Source organism: Drosophila sechellia, chromosome 3R (assembly GCF_004382195.2).
Source record: "Drosophila sechellia strain sech25 chromosome 3R, ASM438219v1, whole genome shotgun sequence".
NCBI lineage: Eukaryota > Metazoa > Arthropoda > Insecta > Diptera > Drosophilidae > Drosophila > Drosophila sechellia.
The window spans coordinates 7,339,511-7,358,962 of NC_045952.1; the positions used below are offsets into that span (position 1 = coordinate 7,339,511).

The following is a 19,452-nucleotide window of genomic DNA, read 5'->3' on the forward strand; positions in this document are numbered from 1 at the left end:
AATGAAGAATACTTTTGGGCAAACTTGATTTAATCTCAAATCGAAATAACGATGGAGAATGTTCTTGATGGGTATAAATGTCAAGTCATCCATAGATAACGATCATAATTGGTAATGGTGCCGCTATCTTGAAAATAAATGAATTCCACTTAAAAATTTGACTAGTCACTCGGCTCTCGAGAACCCCATTCGACTAGATTTATGAAGCTATCTGTGTGTAAACTTTTCACCAAAAAGCTCCGCCTATTGATAACCGATTAACATCGATGTAGGGTATAAAGTAATTGAGATTGAACCTAGTCTCCATTGGGAAACCACATCGAACAGACTTGCCATGAACCGCTGGTTGAATCGCGTTGCCGTAGTCACTGGTGCCAGCGCCGGAATCGGAGCAGCCTGCTGCCGCGATCTGGTGGCCAAGGGAATGGTAGTGGTGGGCCTAGCCAGGAGAGAGAAGGTCCTCCAGGATATCAAGTCCTCCCTGCCCGCCGATCAGGCTGCTCGCTTCCACATCCGCCCCTGTGATGTCAGCAATGAGCAGCAGGTCATCGATACCTTCGCTTGGATCGATCGTACGCTGGGTGGTGCCGACGTGCTTGTCAATAACGCTGGGATCATACGTCAAATGAACATCACGGACCCGGAAAATTCCGCTGATGTGCGTGCCATTCTGGACGTGAATGTGTTGGGAGTGACCTGGTGCACCCGCCAATGGTTCCTATCGCTGCAACGCCGCAAGGTGAACGACGGTCATGTGGTGGTCATCAACAGTGTGGTGGGCCACTCCGTTCCGGCCGTGGAGGGCTTCAGCCTGAACATGTACGCGCCCTCCAAGCACGCGATCACCGCCTTGACCGAAATCCTGCGCCAGGAGTTCAACAAGAAGGGCACCCAAACGAAGATCACGGTAAGTGACCTTGCTCATCCAGTTCGCATTAATGCTTCTAATAATGTACGTATCTTAGAGCATCAGCCCTGGTGTCGTGGCCACTGAAATTTTCGAAGCCGGCTCCTGGGAGCAACCCACTGGCATGCCCATGCTGCGATCGGAGGATATAGCCGATGCGGTGACCTACTGCATCCAGACGCCCCCAACCGTCCAGATAAAGGAGCTCATTATCAAACCGGTTGGTGAGGGCTTTTGAAGTGACCACTTCGATACAAACGCCAAGTATGCACTTCTAGTTGAACAAATACACAAATATCGTTTCAATAGCAGTGTAAACAAATATAAAATTTACATGTTTAATTAATAGAGAAAAATACACCCAAGGTCGCTCTTTTATCTCAACATGGAAACCGGGCTCAACAGGTTTTTGCTTACCCCAACGTTCAAGCCGCCTTTCTATTAAACCCGTTTGTTCATCGGGAACATTTTTTTAATGATGAACAATCGGTAATAAATCTTAATCTACCCATTTTGAATAAGAATATTTGATATCAAAATTTACCTAGACAAACACCCTCGCGATTATTTATCCATTTGGGAGTCAACATACATATGTAGATAGGAATTTACTATTCAGGAATTAATTATTAATGATCTCTTCAGACCAAAAAAATCCAATTAATTCCAATGATACTGCGATATTGGGAATTATCTATTAAGTAGTCAATCCACCCCAGACATGATTATGCTTATAATTTCAACAATTTACCCAAAAGATAAGAGTTAATTTGAAAACACGTCGCACTGCCGAAAGACAGGTGTCTTAATAAAGTTAAGATATGTCGCTAAACTTGGGTGCTGTCTGTCGCTGATGGGCAAGGAAGTGATGGTGGCTAGTTTCAACGAAAAGGGAGAACTTTCTCCACAAGTTGAACTCCTCACTGACCCCGATAAGCAAGCTCGCTTCCATTATACCCCATTATACTAATGAGGAACAGCTTATGGATACTTTTTCTTGAATAGATCAGAGTTTGGGTGGTGCTGATGTTGAGTAAAAACATTATGATAGAGGGAATCTCGAATGATCTGATACCAATACCGTTCTGTATACCATTTTTCAATGAGTACATTGCAAAATCAAGGTCTTGCGACAGGAGTTTCTCACCAAGGGAACCCAATATAAAACACCTGTTGGAAGTATCAGGTTGGTTGTATTTATTATAATAAGTTTCCCCGCTTAGAGCATCTGCTGACCATTGTAGATACGGAAATAATCAGTGGCATGGAACACCGGCATACACAAGCTGTGAACACTCACGATCAAGCCGTGAGCGAACTTGTGTAAACCTTTGTTTCTTGGTAAGAAAATGAACAAGCTTTGTGTGGCCCAACTCAAATAAATAAACAATTTCAACCGAATGCAATGAATCGTTTTAGTTAAATAATCTTGAAGGTGTTTGGAAAAAATACAAATAATGAAAACAATTCTCATTTGTTCGTTTATTTAAATAAAACTAGAATAGGGGGCGGTGCTAGTGTGTGGGCTTAGGATTTACAGCACCCAAACACAAGGACAATTCTCGAAAACTACAAAATTGACTTAGTTATTTTTAGTTTTCCGACTTCTGGAAAGGTATTGTGAAATAATTATTTATTTGTCTTAAGCTGTTACTATTGATGTTCTGAACTCTACAATATAAATGAAATAAATAAATTTATATTAAATAACTGGACTGAATTTTATTAGAAAATAATTGATTTTGATAACAATTCAAATTTAAACACGATATAATTTGGTGTTACGTATCGATTCGGACTATCGATTGCAAGCAGAGTGTAGTACCTGCACTGACCTGTGCTGCAAACGTTGTTCAACTCTAGCCAGCAGTTGTAGTTCGTGTCGGGATTGTTTTTTAGATTAATATTTCTCAACTTTTTAGACCATTGATTGCCGAATTGGTCAACTCTTCCAAATTGCAACAAATTCATTAGATACACATTTCACGGCTTTCACCGCCGTCGCGTTTCCTTGCGCCTTCAAAAACAAACTAATTGAATTACCCACGCACACAGTCGCAGCCCAGCAATCCATCGCCTGCGTCATAAGCTATTTTCGTCGATAATAGATCCAAGATTCCGATCCAGAACATGGACGCCAGTCAACAGACACCCCAGGAGACGGTGGTGGCCCCCGTGGCCCCGCTGCTGGAGGATCAGCTGGAATTGGACATGAAGCACTGCTTTGAGAACCTGATCGTCATCGACGTGGGTGCGAATCTGACCAACAAAAAGTATAGCCGTGATCTGGATTCCGTGGTGCAGAGAGCCAGAGACGCAGGTTTGTATGCCAGATACAGATACTACATGTGCAGGCATAATTAATAAGGCCCGGTCAGTGTCTTCGTTCTGGGGCGAGGCTGTGAAAACACCCAACCAACCAGAAGGTCAGGCTATTGGCGAGCAACAAGTGTGCCTGTGTTTTGATATATGTATGCATGGGAGATGGCATTACGAATTCAATGGGAACGTAGCTTGAGATTCAAAAACCAAATAACCAAGATTTCAACAAAAACATATTTGCATATACTTCAATTTTTAAAAGAATCTTTGAATATGTACATACACGTAAGAGATTAATGCGAGATTTATGTATATAACAACACAATATTTGGTTTGTTATTCAACAAAAAATTAGTTTTTTAAATACATTTACTTAACATTCCACAGCTGATAAGAGTATCTGATCTTTAGCAACCAGAAGTCACATATTTTCTCTTTTGTACACAAGTCTGTAGCCCAGTGCACGTTGCACTAACTTTCTCCCGCCTTTCCTTTTGCAGGTGTTCAGAAACTAATGGTTCACGGCACTTCGGTCAAATCGAGCAAGGAAGCGCTGCGCCTCTCGCGCATCTATCCCGACATAATCTACTCAACTGCTGGCATTCACCCGCACGACTCCAAGTCCATCGTGGAAGAGCCGGCCACGTGGTTCGACCTGGAGCACATCGCCCAGGCGCAGGAGTGCGTGGCGATTGGCCCCTGCGGCTTGGACTACCAGCGGGACTTCTCCGAACCGGACGCCCAGAAGCAGATCTTCGCCAAGCAGCTGCATCTGGCCATCCGGCTAAATAAACCTCTTCTGATCCACGAGCGGTCGGCTCAGCTCGATTTACTCGAAATACTAGACAAGTAAGAGCCGTAGATGTGGGTTACAAAACTATGAACATTTCCCTACACAGATTCGAGAATCTTCCGCCTGTGATCATCAGAGGTTTTTTGGGCACCGCTGAGGAGGCGCTTAAGTACCTAGACCGCAGGTTCTACATCAGCCTGACGGGCTACCTGTGCAAGGACAAATCGGATACTGGCGTTCGTCGCCTGCTGGAGGACGGCACTTTGCCGTTGGACAGACTGCTGGTGGAGACGGATGCTCCGTTCATGTACCCAAACACAAGGGCTTCCAAGCTGCCGCAACACGTGAAGACTGGCATCACCGAACGCTCATTGTTGTACTTACACAGGTGGGCGGAGTACGAAGTCCCATATTCGGTCAATCTTCTAATAGTTCAAAGTACCTTCTAGATATTGTACCTTCCAACGCAACGAGCCGTGCAGTTTGCCCGCCATTGTAGAGATGATAGCTGCCTTTATGAAGAAAAGCCCGGACGAGGTGGCTCTGGCCACTGCCTTTAATGCCCTGAAACTGTTTGGCTTGTCCTAGAAAATGGTAAAAGAGCCACATGGAACTGAACGACAAAGTGTGCCACCCAGCAGCTTTAAACCCGTAACTATAGATTGAACGAGCCCGAGATTCACGATAGACTCATACCTATGTGCCTTCTTAACCACTAATCGAATTCAGGATGAAGCGCTTATCCTGATTCCCACACATACACACATCCACAAATACGACCCCCATTGCATGCGAAAAGTACGTATACGTATATAACTATATATTCACCCCCTGCTGTAAAGGTGCAAATTATCGATCGAAGTTTGCAGGGTCTAGCTTTAAGTTGTTGGAGTTTCCGAGCAATTGCTTTATTTACTCGAGTACCCTGAGAAACGGTGCCAAGGTGGTGCCTCGTGAACGTCGACTCCGGATTCACACGGGATCGGCACTTCACGCCTCGAAGCGCGCGCTTCGAATTCGCTCCCGAAGCGATAGATTTAAATGTTAAATGCTGCAGCTTGTCTTTTGTTTGTTTCTTCTTTATTTAGGCTAGAATCAATACTTTTAGTTCGTGTCTCTGTTAGCCTGTAGTCGTACTTTTGTACATATTTATTCTTGTTGCGACGATGACGATGATGATGATGATTATGGGAAACGTAATGTGATCATTTTAAAAGCTAAATAGTTATATGATATTCAACATACAAACACATTAGTTAGGCTATGAAACATATTGAATATCGTGCGCCTATACAAACTATATATTGTTATATTTACATATACAAAAGCGTTGTACTGAACTGATCGACCTGCGGAGGTTGCATAAAATCCGCTTTGTGCCCATTGTCCGCACACAGACACACACTATTTTCCATTTGAATAAAACGAATTTGAAACCCAAACGAACAACAGCCCCTTTTTAGACGTCATTACGTGTATTTTTGGTTGGTTAGCACACTTAAAAGCGCTGAATATTACTCAAGTCCTCAAATTGCTCCAGCTGGTGCAAATTGTCCCACCAGAGTTTCAATCGATGCTGCAGAATCAGAGAGAACCAGGGTGTCAGCGGGGCACTAAATTTGGCCACCGCCTCGTCGATCTTATCGCGCCGCAAGTAGCGCACCTCACTGACCTCGTTGCTATTTGGACGCAGCGTCACGTCTTTCTGCAGGAACAGGATGTAGTCTATCTCGTGCTCGCCCCATACGCCGTCGCCCGTATCTGCGTAGTGGATGCGGGTCAGGTAGCGAAAGTCCTGTGGCTGCAGTTCCTCTGTGGGAATGCCCAGTTCGTAGTTGAGACGGCGCTGAGCGGCCACACGGATGCCCAGGGCGTTGCTCTCCTGGCGTTCCTGTTCGATCTCGTAAAGCGGATGGCTGCAGCACGCGTTGGTGTAGGTGTTGGGGAAGGTTATCTAAGGATACAGATGATTATGGACCTTGTAATGAGGGGATTCCCCTAGAATTTCACCTTGTGAGACGATCGCTTCTGCACAAGCATCTCTCCCTGGGAATTGAAGAGAAAAACACTGAATGCGCGATGGAGCTTAACATCATTCGTCTCTGGATGCACACGGTGGCAGTCTGCCTTTGAGGCGGCCCCAATGGCCTGGTCGTTGGCGTCCACCAGGATGCACTGCTCCTTGAGAGCGTGAGCCTGCAGAGGATCGTGTACGGCGAACTCCGTGGGCACCTGGCGCTGCTGTTGCTGGCCCACCGCTGTCGTAGAGCAACCGCGCAGCCAGGATATGCGGGGCAGCAGAAGCTTCAAGCGAGAGGCCAACATTTTTGGTAAATGACTAGTTTGGAGTGGTGGCCAAAACAAATATGAAAGTGAAACTTCGTAATACAGCGCGCGGGGCTGCCAACTCGTTTGCTTCCTGCGCGACCTGTTTGCAACACTGCCGAGGAAACAGCTGTTCCGGAGCAGTAGTGGTAGCCCTGGTCCCAGTGATACACAATTTGCTCATAATCAGTTTTTCGCCCCCCCAAAAAAAAGTTGTAAATAAGCAGGAAACGGTCTAACCAATTTCCCGAAAAATGGTAAGCAACTAGCCAGCTATAAGCTTAAATTTGACCCTCCATTTGCCCAGATACGATTCATACTTATACAAAACCGAGCTGGAAAAACTCGCCTGGCCAAGTGGTACATGAACTTCGATGACGACGAGAAGCAGAAACTGATTGAGGAAGTGCATGCCGTGGTCACAGTGCGTGATGCCAAGCACACCAACTTTGTGGAGGTGAGATCGAGTCCGTATGTTCTCTTGGAGCACCCTTTTATCACAATTTTGCCTTTGTAGTTCCGCAACTTCAAGATCGTCTACCGACGCTATGCGGGTCTGTATTTCTGCATCTGCGTGGACGTGAACGACAACAACCTGTGCTATCTGGAGGCCATTCACAACTTCGTGGAGGTGCTCAACGAATACTTCCATAACGTGTGCGAGCTGGATCTGGTGTTCAACTTCTACAAGGTGTACAGTGTGGTGGACGAGATGTTCCTGGCGGGCGAGATCCGGGAGACCTCGCAGACGAAGGTGCTCAAACAGCTGCTCACGCTAAATTCGCTGGAGTAGCGGCCCAATTCATACATATGTATATCGGATCTGCCAGATGCATTCCCCCAGGCGCTACACCCGCTTATCGAATCTTCTTTCATATACTATTACGCGTATTATTATTATTATCTTTAATGTGTTCTCTATGCAAACACTCAAATGTTAAAAGCCGTGTTTAGAAACAAATGATGTACCATAAGAGATTGTATGCAAAAGTTAAGTTTTTTTGTTTTTCTATGGGGTGTGTTAGGGGTCAATTTGCGATAATAATCCATATATTTTCTTCTCTGGTTCCGCCCACTCACCTCCGGTGGCAAGTGAATGTGCAGCCCTGGTTGAAAGAGGGCCCCGCGCATTTTCCAACACTACCGCTAATGCCACTTCGTCATTTTTTCAGTCGCCATTGTTCTCGTTCTCGGCCGTCGAATTTGTGGAAATAAACGTATTTCCCATTTAAATTCGCTGCAATAATCACAATAGCGAACTTCAAAACACAACACAAGCCGAGTGCGTGTCGATTTCCAGTAATTCGGAACGCGCAAGTCGAATAAAAACACTCTAAACATCAGCCAGTCCAGGGCCAGAAATCGAATATTTGTTCGTGGCAAATATATAATCTTGTGAAAAAGCCAGAAAATGTCATCTGTGAATCCGGAATAGTAAGTCGTCACAAACAATTATGCGCAGTTATCTGGAGTAGAAACGGTGACTGGGCTTCCACTTCCTTAACTGGCCTTCGAAAATAGTTTCTTTTATTTTTTCTGCGACGTCATTTCTGCTACGTTTCATTCCCATTCATTATCGAGCAGCCCCACTCCACTCCCTTTTGCCCTCGTTGGCAACTCCAAAAAACAGACCATTTGCTGAAAACAAAAAATACACTTGGACCTAACAACCGCCCCAATCGAGAAACCATAACCAAAACTGTGTGTTGCAGCTGGATTTCAATGTAGAGCCCCCCGGGCGAGGCGATGAAAAGCGCGTTGAAATGATTACTCTCCTCGGAATCTGCATATGTATAAAGTCCACACATATATAAAGGCAGATCCCAGTTGACGGGCGAAATCGCTGGGCGGGCGGATGAGTCACCTGCGTGGAGAGCGTTTCCCACCCCCAGCGCAGTGCTACGTAATCAAAGGCCATTCCAGCAATTAAATCTGAACCGATCTTGGTTCACACTCTCCAGAAAGCCTCCTCCAATCGCCAGCATACATGTGTGCAGAGGATTGGAACACTATCGCACATCACTCAACAATTGGGGGTTGATGTTGGACATAGCATGATAAGATAAAGCCTAAACCAAACCGGTTTTATGTATATATTAGTATCTACCCGACTAAACTATGCCCGCAAAACACCTCTCTAAATGTTGTGTTTAAATCAATGATTGCTAACTAATTAGACCTTCCGATGCCATTTAATTTATTTCCTTTCAAATGTACTAAAGCTTATAATCTCTGATTTTAAACATTCTTTCTCAAATATGCATATTCAGTCTCATTTAGATATCTCTTAAGTTTCATATGTTTCAGCATAGTGTCTGAACTATTTCCACATCGCAGCACAATTTTATTTCATTAAATTACTATCTCCCAATCCACAGCGACTATCTCTTTAAGTTGCTGCTCATTGGAGACTCGGGCGTTGGAAAGTCCTGTCTTCTGCTGCGATTTGCCGATGACACATATACAGAAAGCTATATCAGCACAATCGGAGTGGATTTCGTAAGCCAGACGGAAATTTGTGAAAACTCTTTATGTCTGACTCATAAACCTTTATCTTGCAGAAAATCAGGACCATAGAACTCGACGGAAAGACCATTAAACTGCAAATCGTAAGCATAAAGACGCCAGAGGCAATCTAGTGCAAAACTAATTAGTCTGTTTACAGTGGGATACTGCTGGCCAGGAGCGCTTCCGCACCATCACGTCTTCATACTATAGGGGAGCCCATGGCATCATTGTCGTATACGATTGCACGGACCAGGAGTCTTTCAACAATGTGAAGCAGTGGCTGGAGGAGATCGAGCGTTATGCCTGTGAGAATGTCAACAAGTTGCTGGTGGGCAACAAGAGCGACTTGACCACCAAGAAAGTAGTCGACCACACCACAGCTGCGGTGCGTATAATGCTATTTTAGCTATGGGAATTCTAAATGCATGTATATACTAAACTGGGTCTTTGTTTCCGATACTCCAGGAGTACGCCGCCCAGTTAGGCATTCCATTCCTTGAAACTTCGGCCAAGAGCGCCACCAACGTTGAGCAGGCCTTCATGACGATGGCGGCGGAGATCAAGAATCGCGTCGGTCCGCCGTCCAGCGCCACTGACAACGCTAGCAAAGTGAAAATCGATCAAGGACGTCCAGTGGAAAACACCAAATCCGGTTGCTGCTGAATAACTCTGATTGTGAATCATTATTTTATTATACAATTAAACAAAATTTAAATATAATAAATTAAAACGGAAACCACACAATAATAATAAAACAAGCGAAACCGATGGCGAATCCACGAAATCGTAATTATAATAACTAATTCTGTAATAACAATAATGGTGAGGAATGACGAGTAGTGCGTTTGTATGATCCTAACCGTGATCCAATTCGATAAACAATTTAAGCAAATATGTATTAGGTACGTAGCCAACCAGCTCCAGATCCAGATCCCGCTCCAGACTTCAGACATCCCCAACTAAACTTGAGCAACAAGGACATCGATCCTGATACTAACCGTCACTCTGATTTCCGCAGTTCTGTTCATAAGTAGTGCAAAGCAAGCAAATTCGGTGTAGCAATTAACCTAATATTACTTTAACCTACAGTAAGAAGTTACCTATCACAGCAGCGCGAAACAATACCGAAACTAATATGTACTATTAACTACACATTACTTGAGCGCAGGCGACGGCAGGAGCAATTGTACTTGTCCTGTGTCAGCTACTACTTACCACTATGTATACATATGTATGTGTTTAAATTACAAATACAATTTTCTAAACATATTATCTCTAGCGAACGTGATCGTCACTTGTCTCAGTCATCTTGAAATTTTATGTAAATCGAACCCAAAACCGAACGAACATTTTTAGAATTAACGTCGAGCGATTGTGCGTTTGAATTTTCATGTGACACAAGGGATTTGTTTAGGCACATAATTAGTGTAATAATGACGACATAGCGATGAAGTTTAATAAAAATTATTGCGTGTGCGTATTTAAATTGAAAGGTTTGGGATCAAGGACACACTTTAGTTTCGGTTTTCACTGTCGCCCGAATTTGAATCTTAATTTCTCTTAAGTCTAATAAAATCGATCTGTACCGATGCCTACAAACGACTCGTTTTATTCCTCGACTTTGGAAGAATTCCAAAAACATAAGTGAAGGCCGGAACACATCCGCACACACCCAAATACTTGGCAAAAACTTTTAGGGCGAGGCGATTTGTGTAGAACTTTCCTAAATCTGGAGTAATTTTGCTGAACTTAAGTTAGTCGGTAGCAAATTTTTGGCATAATTTAAAAGTTGCATAATGCATAATGGTTGCATAATTGTTGTATCGAGTGTATGTATATTCAATGCATCACGAGGGATTTTTCTAATCAGATATTTTTAAATATCTCAATTAATATTTAAATATATTCAAAAATGTTTAAATATCTAATGTCTTCGATAAGTTAATATGTTAACTGCAAAATAGGTAATCAGATCTTGGGAAGCTGATATATCGGAAAATCTTCTATACCAGGAAACAAAAGGTATAAGGTCATTTATATTATCATAGAAAGTGCGCTATCATTTCGACAAGTTTAGGATCCCCGAGCAGTTCATTAGATTCTGATTTCATGTGTTTCGCATATCTTAATTCATTCAAGATAAATGCTCGTTTAATGAATGCTCAATTGGTCTCCTCCTAACTCCAATTTAATCACAAAAGATTCTAAAAAATTATCGTATGAAAACATAATACTCGTTTCTGTTCTAAAAGATACATCATTTGTTTAGAGAAGGAAAATAAAGTTAATGCTATTTAATAGCTTGCAAACTTCAATTTGTCAGTGCCCAATGAAAATTAGTCTCTATTTTCAAAAACATCTTCTCTTGCGTTTATTGACTTCTTCTGAGGTACTTCAGTCTTTACAACAAAATTTTTCTAAAACTATGACTATTTGCTGTTGGAATTCAACTAAATACTTTAACGGTTGCTGGCAGTGGGCAGGGACTCGAAGGATGCATATTCAGGATGGGATTCAGATCTTGCTGGCTCGTCGCTCCTGCAGACAGGCGGTGGTAACGGTGGCAGCCGTTGTGCCGATGATGGCGGCTCCCAGAATGCCCCGCTCCCGTTCGCTCAGACCGGAAATGGACAGACTGTTGCTGCGCCACGCAGACGATGATGTAGTGCGATCCGTGCCCGAGGAGGTGGATATGGAGTTCATCAAGAAGGTGGCCTCGCGGCGGAGAGTGCGACGTGGATGGCGGGCACTGGTCGTTCCCGCCAGCGCAGCTCCTTCCTCGGCATCCTGTTCCTGTCGCAAGGACGCATTGCGCCCACTTCCGCCTGTCATTGGATGCTGCCTCTGATGGTAGTGGTGGTGATGATGGTGATGTGGCCGCTGGCCCAGACAAGTGAGCAGCAGCCGCCAGAAGCCGCTGCGAAACTTGGAGGACATCAGGTTGTACAGGATCGGGTTCATGGCCGAGTTCAGGTATAGCATGAATCGCGAGAAGTATAGCAGGTTGTAGTAGCCGGCGATGCCCAAACCCTCCACATCCTTGGCGCTGGCCAGGATCACCCACAGAGTGAAGGCCCGGAAAGGTAGCAGGCAAACAAAAAAGCTAGAAACCACGGCTACCAGCATGAAGATTACCTGCTTGCGATGCTTCCTCATCCCGTTACTCTGCTGATGGCTGTTACCCTTGGTGCTGGGCACCTGTGAGGATCCACTGGTGGCTCCGCTGGTCGGCTGCTGTGGCTGCGGGGATGTTGGTCGGTGGAAGGCGTTGTTGGGACGCAGCAGCTTGTACGCGATGGCCGCGTAGAGAAGGACCAGGATGCCGAAGGGCAGGAAGAAAAACACCGTGATGCAGCCCACGAAGTAGAAGATCGACCAGAAATCATCGGCGGCGGTGGTGCAAACGGGAGCATCGGTTCCGTCCCCATAGGGCTCCACGCTGTAGCTGGATATTGCGATGATGGGACTGCAAGAATCATATTATCAGTTTTAGTGGGGACTAGAGGGACTAGCGCTGTCTGCAAAGTTTTAACGCGCTGCGGGCAGGAAACAAACAAATATTTAAAAGCTACTCAACGGCTAACTACTGGAAAAGTTTCGGGGGCGAAGCACTCAACTTAATCACACAGCGGAAACGGAAACGGCAGCGTCTGCTCATACTCATCATACTCGCAGGATGGTGTGGGTTCAAGCTACTTATTACTTTTTACTCTACAAAAGTGGGGAGTCTACGTCATAGGGCTACGAAAACAAATTAAAAAGCTACGCTGGTACGAATACGTATATTTACAGAGGACGGACATTTGTCCGATTTCCTTAGAATTATATAAATTACAGATTCCGATTGGATGGGGTAATGTGAAAAAGACCCGCCATGAGTTGTCATAAAAAATTTATTTACTTACAAACTCTCTAGTGTGTGTGTGTGTGCGTGTGGTTCCTTGTATTTATAAGCAGAGTATATATATGTAAATATGTGTATATAAATATGTTCGTACAAATATAAATATTAATATTTGGCTATGTGTGCTAGTGCGTGTATGTGTATGTACAGCTGTGTTTACATGTGGACATTGTGTGCATATTGAGCTAAGCTTTTTATCTGAGTCGCCGCCAAGTAGGCAACAGTTTTTTCGACTTCCGGTGATGGCCGCCCGTGTAATGGCGGCCATTTTGTCTGGTCCTGCTTACGGCGTACGGAAACTATTTCAATACACCTAAATCATGTTTATCCGCCGACCTGATGGTTCGCCCAAACGCATATTAAGCCATTTCCATTTGCCAGCTCCGCTCCTCGAAGGCCGACTAATGGCTTACCCCTTACTGCCAGTCGATATCTGGACTCCTAACCCTGACCAGTAGTGGTAGTTTTAGTGCTGTTCGGCTGTCGTTGCTGTTATTTATCTTTGGCACATTCATTCGAGTTTAATAGCCCGAAAAATTGATTGTTTTTGGTACGGAAATGTCCAAGGCGGCAGCCCAACTACGATTCGGGATTGTCGGCAGCTGTCAGCGGGTGACTGAAATCGATTATGGCTGCCAAAAGCGTTCAGGAAGCGATTTGTGTTTACCAGGAGAATAGGGAATAGGAATCGGGATCGGGTTCAGCGTCATCGGCACATTCCAGCCAAGTGAAGCGAGTGTGTAAACGGGTTAAAGGCGATTTTTCACGACCATCTCGCTTAGAGGGGATTTTCGGGCAGATTTACTATTTCTCCTGCTATTCCAGGGAGCTTTTCTCGACCCTTTGTTGGGATTTTCCCTTCACCAAGTTTATTCTCCTCCAGTGCCTCCTCGTCGAAACTTATTTGCGGCTTGTGGCGTCGTGGTTGATGGTTTCTCAGAGGCATAAAGCGGCTATCACTGACTCTCCTGGCCATTCCCTTGCCCAAGGTGGAATGCTGCAGCATGGCCATGGCCTCCAGATCACTGCCACATGGCATCTGCATCTCGATCTTAAGGCGAGTGCGACTGATATCCTCGCTGCACCTCCGATTGGAGCTCCTCGAGAGAATGCTGGAGCTCGTGGCTGCCGTTGCGTTTGAGGAGTTGGTATTGGTGTTCGTATTGGTGCCCATGCCCAGTGACAAGGTACCTCTGCGCCCGCGAGAAGAGTCTTCTTTCCTTCTTCCCAGCGTTACAAATTCCAGCAATAATCGCCCTGCGTCCTGGCAAAGCCGTTTGAAACCTCTTCGAAACTTGGTTGACATCAGGTTGTAAAGAATCGGATTCATGGCCGAGTTGAGGTACAGCATGATTCTACAGAAGTACAGCAGGCTGTAGTAGCGCACCAATCCCAGATCGTGCAGCGTTTGGTCCGTGCTGAGGATGATCCACAGGGTGAGGACGCGGAAGGGCAGCAGGCAGACGAAGAAGGACAGCACCACGGCGCCGAGCATTAGGACCACCTGCTTGCGGGCCTTCAGACTAAGTTCCGGCTTCGTGGGACGGGCGCGCAGCATGGCCGCCCGGTTGGAGACCAGATTCCGGGCGATGATGCCGTACAGCACCACCAGGGTCACGAACGGCAGCACGAAGAACACCGAGATGGTCATCAGGAAGAAGGCCAGCGTCCAGTCGCTGATGGCCTGGGTCAGGCACACGGCCACCGACGATCCATCAATGTACTCGGCCAGCTTGTACTCGGCCACCCACAGAATGGGGCTGCTCGGGGGATATTGCAGATTGGGGAGAGAAAGCAAACAAGAAACGTAATCAGGTGGCGGGGTCACCGGGGGCGTGGATAATGGATAATGGATACGGTTGGATTTTGGAGAAAAACGCCAAGAGTGGCGGGAAAAAGAAGGGTATTCGGCAGGCGGGAAGAGAAGCAGTTTGTGATGATGAGCGAATGGCGCTGAGCGAAAGGTTGACCCAGTCAGGGATGAAGTTCAAGTTTAAAATGTACCAGTCTGGCCTGGAGGCGATTTTCCTGACCGCTTGTTTTTTTAAATTCTTGGGGTCAGCACTTAAAATATATGTTGAAGCATAGATGAAATATTACAAACAAAAAAAAAACATTGATTAGGTTTTAAATCAAAACCGGATATAATACTATAGTCGAGTTCCGCGACTATTAAATACCGGCTATTAAGCTAAAAGATGGGAGAGGTATATATGCCATTAGTTGAATAAATGTATATTTCTGTGTAAAAAAGAGCTTTTACCGTGTAATTCAGTGTTTTGTTTCATTTCAAATATAATATTCACAGTACATTCAAAATTATAATAATAACAAAAAATAACAAAAAATGAATAAAAACTGTTTCCAAATTATTCCAGTTTTCATGAATGTGATTATATTCTACTTACAAGGGGATAAGTGAGCAGATGGCGAACTTATGGTGGGATATACCCTGTTGACTTTGTAAATATATCCAGCAAACAGACAAGTTTAAATATTTGATTATTTTGAGTTATCCGAGCCGCTGATTAAACACTGCCCCAGCCCAAATCCTCACTGGCTAGACCAAAAACGAAATGCCATGATAGTCAACAGGCGATGGCCGTGTTTTTCCCACTAAAGATGATCCGGGCGATTTGGTACGTGCGTTAGCTATTTGACACGCCCCCATTGCGCCTATGGGCGTCGTGTGGCGCGTCTGTTTGAATGTGTTTTAAAATGTTTGCCCGCTCTTTTTTTTGGCCTCCATCTTCTCGTGTGGCGTAATTAATGGGTCTCGGCCCGGAGGCGGGTGTCCTGCGGACCCAACTGCCAACCATAGATGACCCCATGACTCCCGGAGTGCTGAGGGGTCGGTGGCCAGCTCGACAAAGTGCTGTTTATTTCATTGTTATGGACGCGGCAAGATTTGCAAAATTAAAAAGGGTCGCCGCTCGTCCTTGGACGGAGAGCACAATAATAAAGTGTCAATGAAATGAAATCCATGATAGCGGACATCGGTGCTTATTAAAGATGACAGGGCGCTGATAACGGCAAGCTTCCGGAACTTGGACAAAAGCCGTCCGCAACTTGAGGCGTCGGATGCCAATGGGAATGGGATTGGGAATGGAAATGGCAATGGCAATGATGAAGCGAGTGGAGTAGGAGAGGTGGCAGGACAGGAGTGGAAATGGAATAGATAGGCGACAGTCGCAGTTTAGCATGTAAATGGACAAATGGACACGCCGCCAGCGTAGATGGCGCACAAAAGGCCTAACACCAAGACCAGAAATTCCGCGTCATAATGGAAAATAAACAAAACGGGGAAAAATGTGCAAAACCCAATAACAAAACACAAATCATTAAAATGACGGCGATTGACACTTATAATTAATGAGCGAGGAACTGAATGCTTGACTGGGCGAAATGAATAAACGGATATAGGCCACAAACTAAGTAGATCTAAACAGGATAATAGCATGTGTGTATACATGCTACGAAATGTAGGACTACAGACACCAAAAAGCATGCGGTGAAAAGCGACCAAACTAATTAAGATATTTAAAGTATAATGCTAGTTTCCAAATAAATTTAAGAGAATCAAGTACGAGCCCAATCGCTTACCTCGTAAAGAGCGCGGCAATGCCCCAGGCCAGGACGCAGATGAGGATGGCCCGCCCCTTGGTGCAGACGTAGCCGGCCTTTAATGGCTCGCAGATTGCGTAATAGCGCTCGAACGAGATGGCCAAGATGGTCAGCACACTGGCGTGGGCCACTGTGAGCTCCACGAACGGCACAGCCTTGCCTGGGATGGAAGAGCAGTTAATTAGGTTGGGGAGAACAAATAGACCAGGAGCACTGGAGCTGGAGCCACTCACACATCTCGTGACCAAGTACCCAGGTCTCCGGGCGAGTGTTGACCTCCACGAGGACGGTGGGCGTGCAGACGAGCAGCACCAGCAGGTCCGCGATGCTCAGGTTGGTGAGGAAGATGTTCGTCGAGTTGCGCATGTCCTTCGTCTTCACAATCACGATGGGCACCTGCAACGGAGTTGATTTGGGATTTGGCAATCTTAAGGAGCTCGCCACGAGCAACCACCTGGTGCTGGCGAATTTCTTTATTTGCATCGAGTTGGAACATAAAAACATGTTTATACGGACAGATAGATGGACAAATAGGAGGACAGAAAGACGGACGAACGGACGGATGCCCTGATCGACATGGTTGCAATACTGATTAAGAATATTAACATTTAATTAGGCCGGAAAGGCCTATACGTTATACGTAAAGGGTATACAAATTGTTTTTAGTGCTCTTGGAAACATATATGAAACATTATTGCATAAATTATTTGTGTATTTAATTTACAATTACTAAGCGAATTATAAATATGGATAATAATGATTTTTGTACGTAATAAAATGTTTATCTACAATTAAAAGGGTGAATCACCCTGTGCGCCCTTGAGGCATTTTTCCAAATGAATTCATTTCAATTATAAATGCTTTTGCCCATTTTTCTGTAAAAGGAGGCAGGACTCACCATCACATTGCCCACCACGCCCAGCAGCATGATGACTATGCAGAAGAACATGGCGGTTGTGCGGATATACGACGGAATCTGTGGCAGCATCTGCTCAGCATCGCCATCGTCCTTGGAGCTTGATGTTGAAGTGGCTGCGGCTGGTGTTGGTTCTGTGGCTTCAGCATCAGATGTTGCGGCTGCTGCGGCTGCTGCGGTGGAGTTGTCCTGGTGGTCAAGTCCTGTGGCTGGAAAACGATTAGGTGTGTGGTGTGGGCCATGGCCGCCACTAGGAGCGCCACGGGATACCCCAGCCTGCTGCGGCGACGTGGCTGCTGTTGCGCTGGATGTTGCTGCTGCTGCTGCTGCTGCGGGTAGTGCATCTTGGGTCTGGAGCAGAAGCAGAGCCAGGAGCAGGAGCCACAGGCAGATCCTCGGGCCTACGCAAATGCTGGTCAGCCTTGGAAGCTGCCCAGTCCTGGCCACAGCGACGCCGTGGCTGCCCCTCAGCAATGTCCTCTGTGTCCTCGTCGTCCTCGTCCTGCGGCACTGGGAGCGTAAGTCTCGCAATGAAAATCACAGGGACAACATCATCAAGGCTCGTTGGATTTTTGGGACGGGCTGTTGCCGCCACCGCCCGCTGTTCAATTAAGTGAGTTACGAGAGGGTGTCCTGGCCAAATCCGATGTAATTGCCCGCCTGGCAAGTTTATGCTCACACTTAAATACGCGCTAATGAAATTAATTTGTCCAAGGGATTCACGGATACTCCGCTATCGCCGGATCCGGGCGCATTAAACAAATCAATCAGTGGGGCTTTGCGGTTGTCGTCCGCGCTCTCAAGTGGCTGAAATGGCAATGGGGGATGTCCTGGCCAGGATCAGAAAATAACCAGCCATTGACCAGGCCGGCTAACTAACGATAATGAATGAAAAGTTCATTAGCCGCTGTCATTTACATAACATTAGAGCATCCGGCCCCCAGCAGAGAATCATCTCCGCTCCTTCATAAGCAAGCTCATCGTCCGCCTCTGGGAAGGCACTCTTGACCAAGCGGCACTGGACCGAAACCAAAGCCAAGAGGACACAGGCATGGGTTCCATTGCCAACAGGGTTCTCGTGGGACTTCCTAGCCGTAGCTTAGTTCATATTTAATGATTCTGAAACTATACCTTCATTCGCTTTAGAGCAACATTAAATTGAATTTATTTTTCATCATCGCTTTTAAATATTCTTCAATCAGTTATACGATTACATATCCTGGGACTTAATGAAGAGGTTCTAAATATTTACATTTTTCTTGAAGTATAGCAGTTTTAGCATGAACATCAATTTGATAATCAAACACCACAATATAATAGTTGAATGCTAACTATATTCCTTGCTAAACCCCAAACGCCGCTCCTGGCGCGGATGTTTGCTTCCAATCTCGGGTGACAGAGTCGCCCGGCAGACGGCGATTATCGCCGATTCTGCTGGCCATCTCCATCCTCATCAGGCGAACGAGGATGGCTGTTGTCAGCCAAATGGCTTTATTAAATCCCCATCTCTGCGGCGCACAACCCGCTTAATTATATTATGCTCATACAGGGCTTTGAACGGACATCCGAGGATGTGGAAAGGAGTGGCCATGGACACCGGGACGCATAAACACAGGCTTCCGGTGTTTGTTTGCGGCTTAGTGGGTGGGATGGGGGTGTAGGATCACCCTGAGTAGCGCCATTTTGATTAATTTGATAAATTCATTATGCGCACACCATATTGGCCAGTTCCCGGCGACGGTTACTGTCCGTATGCTCTTGACTAGGGGTCTGCATCTCGTCCTTTTTCGCACCGAGCCAAGCTGTGCACGCTGTTTGCTGTGGCCAGGAATCGGGGAATGGGTTGGTGGGTTCAATGTCCCCCGAATGACATAACAAGGCAGTTTGTGTCACATTTGGCTTGAAAATGCGACTTTAACGATGCCGTGCGTTGGATTATCCCTGGCTAGGCTCTGTTTCCATTGGCCATTTTGTGCTGGGCGTAATTGTTTCGAAAGTTTCGAGTTGGTCATGTAGAAAGACAAATGAATCGCTTCAAACTTTTGCCCGAGAGCTGTGGCCAGGCCCATCAATATCAATATGGCCCACATGGCTGGGTAAACGGACATCACCAAAAACCAACAAAATGTAGGTTTTTATATATATGTATATAT

General features: G+C 45.6%; 6 protein-coding genes across 7 annotated transcripts; 4 read left to right on the plus strand and 2 right to left on the minus strand.

Annotated features, from left to right (window-relative positions):
* Window positions 1-292: 292 nt before the first annotated feature.
* Window positions 293-1,272, plus strand: LOC6620024 (farnesol dehydrogenase). The gene is made up of 2 exons (XM_002044201.2): window positions 293-907; window positions 966-1,272. Exons 1-2 carry the CDS (start codon window positions 335-337, stop codon window positions 1,143-1,145), a joined length of 753 nt encoding a protein of 250 aa, XP_002044237.2. The 5' UTR covers window positions 293-334; the 3' UTR covers window positions 1,146-1,272.
* A 1,481-nt stretch (window positions 1,273-2,753) lies between these two features.
* On the plus strand, window positions 2,754-5,464 carry LOC6620026 (3'-5' ssDNA/RNA exonuclease TatD). The gene is made up of 4 exons (XM_002044202.2): window positions 2,754-3,227; window positions 3,730-4,078; window positions 4,129-4,410; window positions 4,472-5,464. The coding sequence occupies exons 1-4, from the start codon at window positions 3,038-3,040 to the stop codon at window positions 4,608-4,610; spliced, it is 960 nt and encodes a 319-aa protein (XP_002044238.2). The 5' UTR covers window positions 2,754-3,037; the 3' UTR covers window positions 4,611-5,464.
* LOC6620027 (isopentenyl-diphosphate Delta-isomerase 1) lies at window positions 5,139-6,445 on the minus strand. The gene is made up of 2 exons (XM_002044203.2): window positions 6,033-6,445; window positions 5,139-5,976 (listed from the first exon to the last, which is right to left on the minus strand). The coding sequence occupies exons 1-2, from the start codon at window positions 6,345-6,347 to the stop codon at window positions 5,521-5,523; spliced, it is 771 nt and encodes a 256-aa protein (XP_002044239.1). The 5' UTR covers window positions 6,348-6,445; the 3' UTR covers window positions 5,139-5,520.
* Window positions 6,446-6,492: 47 nt separating this feature from the next.
* LOC6620028 (AP-2 complex subunit sigma) lies at window positions 6,493-7,342 on the plus strand. The gene is made up of 3 exons (XM_002044204.2): window positions 6,493-6,604; window positions 6,655-6,804; window positions 6,865-7,342. Exons 1-3 carry the CDS (start codon window positions 6,602-6,604, stop codon window positions 7,138-7,140), a joined length of 429 nt encoding a protein of 142 aa, XP_002044240.1. The 5' UTR covers window positions 6,493-6,601; the 3' UTR covers window positions 7,141-7,342.
* A 155-nt stretch (window positions 7,343-7,497) lies between these two features.
* Window positions 7,498-10,341, plus strand: LOC6620029 (ras-related protein Rab-1A). The gene is made up of 5 exons (XM_002044205.2): window positions 7,498-7,781; window positions 8,726-8,846; window positions 8,909-8,956; window positions 9,013-9,240; window positions 9,321-10,341. Exons 1-5 carry the CDS (start codon window positions 7,759-7,761, stop codon window positions 9,516-9,518), a joined length of 618 nt encoding a protein of 205 aa, XP_002044241.1. The 5' UTR covers window positions 7,498-7,758; the 3' UTR covers window positions 9,519-10,341.
* Window positions 10,342-11,199: 858 nt separating this feature from the next.
* LOC6620030 (growth hormone secretagogue receptor type 1) lies at window positions 11,200-17,819 on the minus strand. Of its 2 annotated transcripts, none has more exons than XM_032723220.1 (4): window positions 17,282-17,464; window positions 16,617-16,779; window positions 16,363-16,543; window positions 11,200-12,321 (listed from the first exon to the last, which is right to left on the minus strand). In XM_032723220.1, exons 1-4 carry the CDS (start codon window positions 17,369-17,371, stop codon window positions 11,370-11,372), a joined length of 1,386 nt encoding a protein of 461 aa, XP_032579111.1. In that variant the 5' UTR covers window positions 17,372-17,464; the 3' UTR covers window positions 11,200-11,369. The 2 variants fall into 2 exon arrangements, with proteins under 2 accessions (XP_032579111.1, XP_032579112.1); XM_032723221.1 differs by lacking the exon at window positions 11,200-12,321 and adding an exon at window positions 12,623-14,519 and having other exon boundaries at window positions 17,282-17,819.
* Between the last annotated feature and the right edge of the window lie 1,633 nt (window positions 17,820-19,452).

Bases quoted from the DNA above. Each gene is read 5' to 3' on its own strand.
- LOC6620029 (XM_002044205.2), top strand. From the start codon at position 7,759: ATGTCATCTGTGAATCCGGAATA. The intron at 8,957-9,012 runs GTAAGCATAAAG...GTCTGTTTACAG, and splicing joins AGACCATTAAACTGCAAATC to TGGGATACTGCTGGCCAGGA. The intron at 9,241-9,320 runs GTGCGTATAATG...CCGATACTCCAG, and splicing joins TCGACCACACCACAGCTGCG to GAGTACGCCGCCCAGTTAGG.
- LOC6620026 (XM_002044202.2), top strand. From the start codon at position 3,038: ATGGACGCCAGTCAACAGACACCCCAGGAGACGGTGGTGGCCCCCGTG. The intron at 3,228-3,729 runs GTTTGTATGCCA...TTCCTTTTGCAG, and splicing joins GCAGAGAGCCAGAGACGCAG to GTGTTCAGAAACTAATGGTT. The intron at 4,411-4,471 runs GTGGGCGGAGTA...AGTACCTTCTAG, and splicing joins TCATTGTTGTACTTACACAG to ATATTGTACCTTCCAACGCA.
- LOC6620030 (XM_032723221.1), bottom strand. From the start codon at position 17,371: ATGCTGCCACAGATTCCGTCGTATATCCGCACAACCGCCATGTTCTTC. The intron at 16,780-17,281 runs GTGAGTCCTGCC...ACTCCGTTGCAG, and splicing joins GCGTGGTGGGCAATGTGATG to GTGCCCATCGTGATTGTGAA. The intron at 14,520-16,362 runs GTAAGCGATTGG...TCCCCCGAGCAG, and splicing joins ATTGCCGCGCTCTTTACGAG to CCCCATTCTGTGGGTGGCCG.
- LOC6620024 (XM_002044201.2), top strand. From the start codon at position 335: ATGAACCGCTGGTTGAATCGCGTTGCCGTAGTCACTGGTGCCAGCGCC. The intron at 908-965 runs GTAAGTGACCTT...TACGTATCTTAG, and splicing joins GCACCCAAACGAAGATCACG to AGCATCAGCCCTGGTGTCGT.
- LOC6620027 (XM_002044203.2), bottom strand. From the start codon at position 6,347: ATGTTGGCCTCTCGCTTGAAGCTTCTGCTGCCCCGCATATCCTGGCTG. The intron at 5,977-6,032 runs GTGAAATTCTAG...CTGTATCCTTAG, and splicing joins AGAAGCGATCGTCTCACAAG to ATAACCTTCCCCAACACCTA.
- LOC6620028 (XM_002044204.2), top strand. The intron at 6,805-6,864 runs GTGAGATCGAGT...TTGCCTTTGTAG, and splicing joins AGCACACCAACTTTGTGGAG to TTCCGCAACTTCAAGATCGT.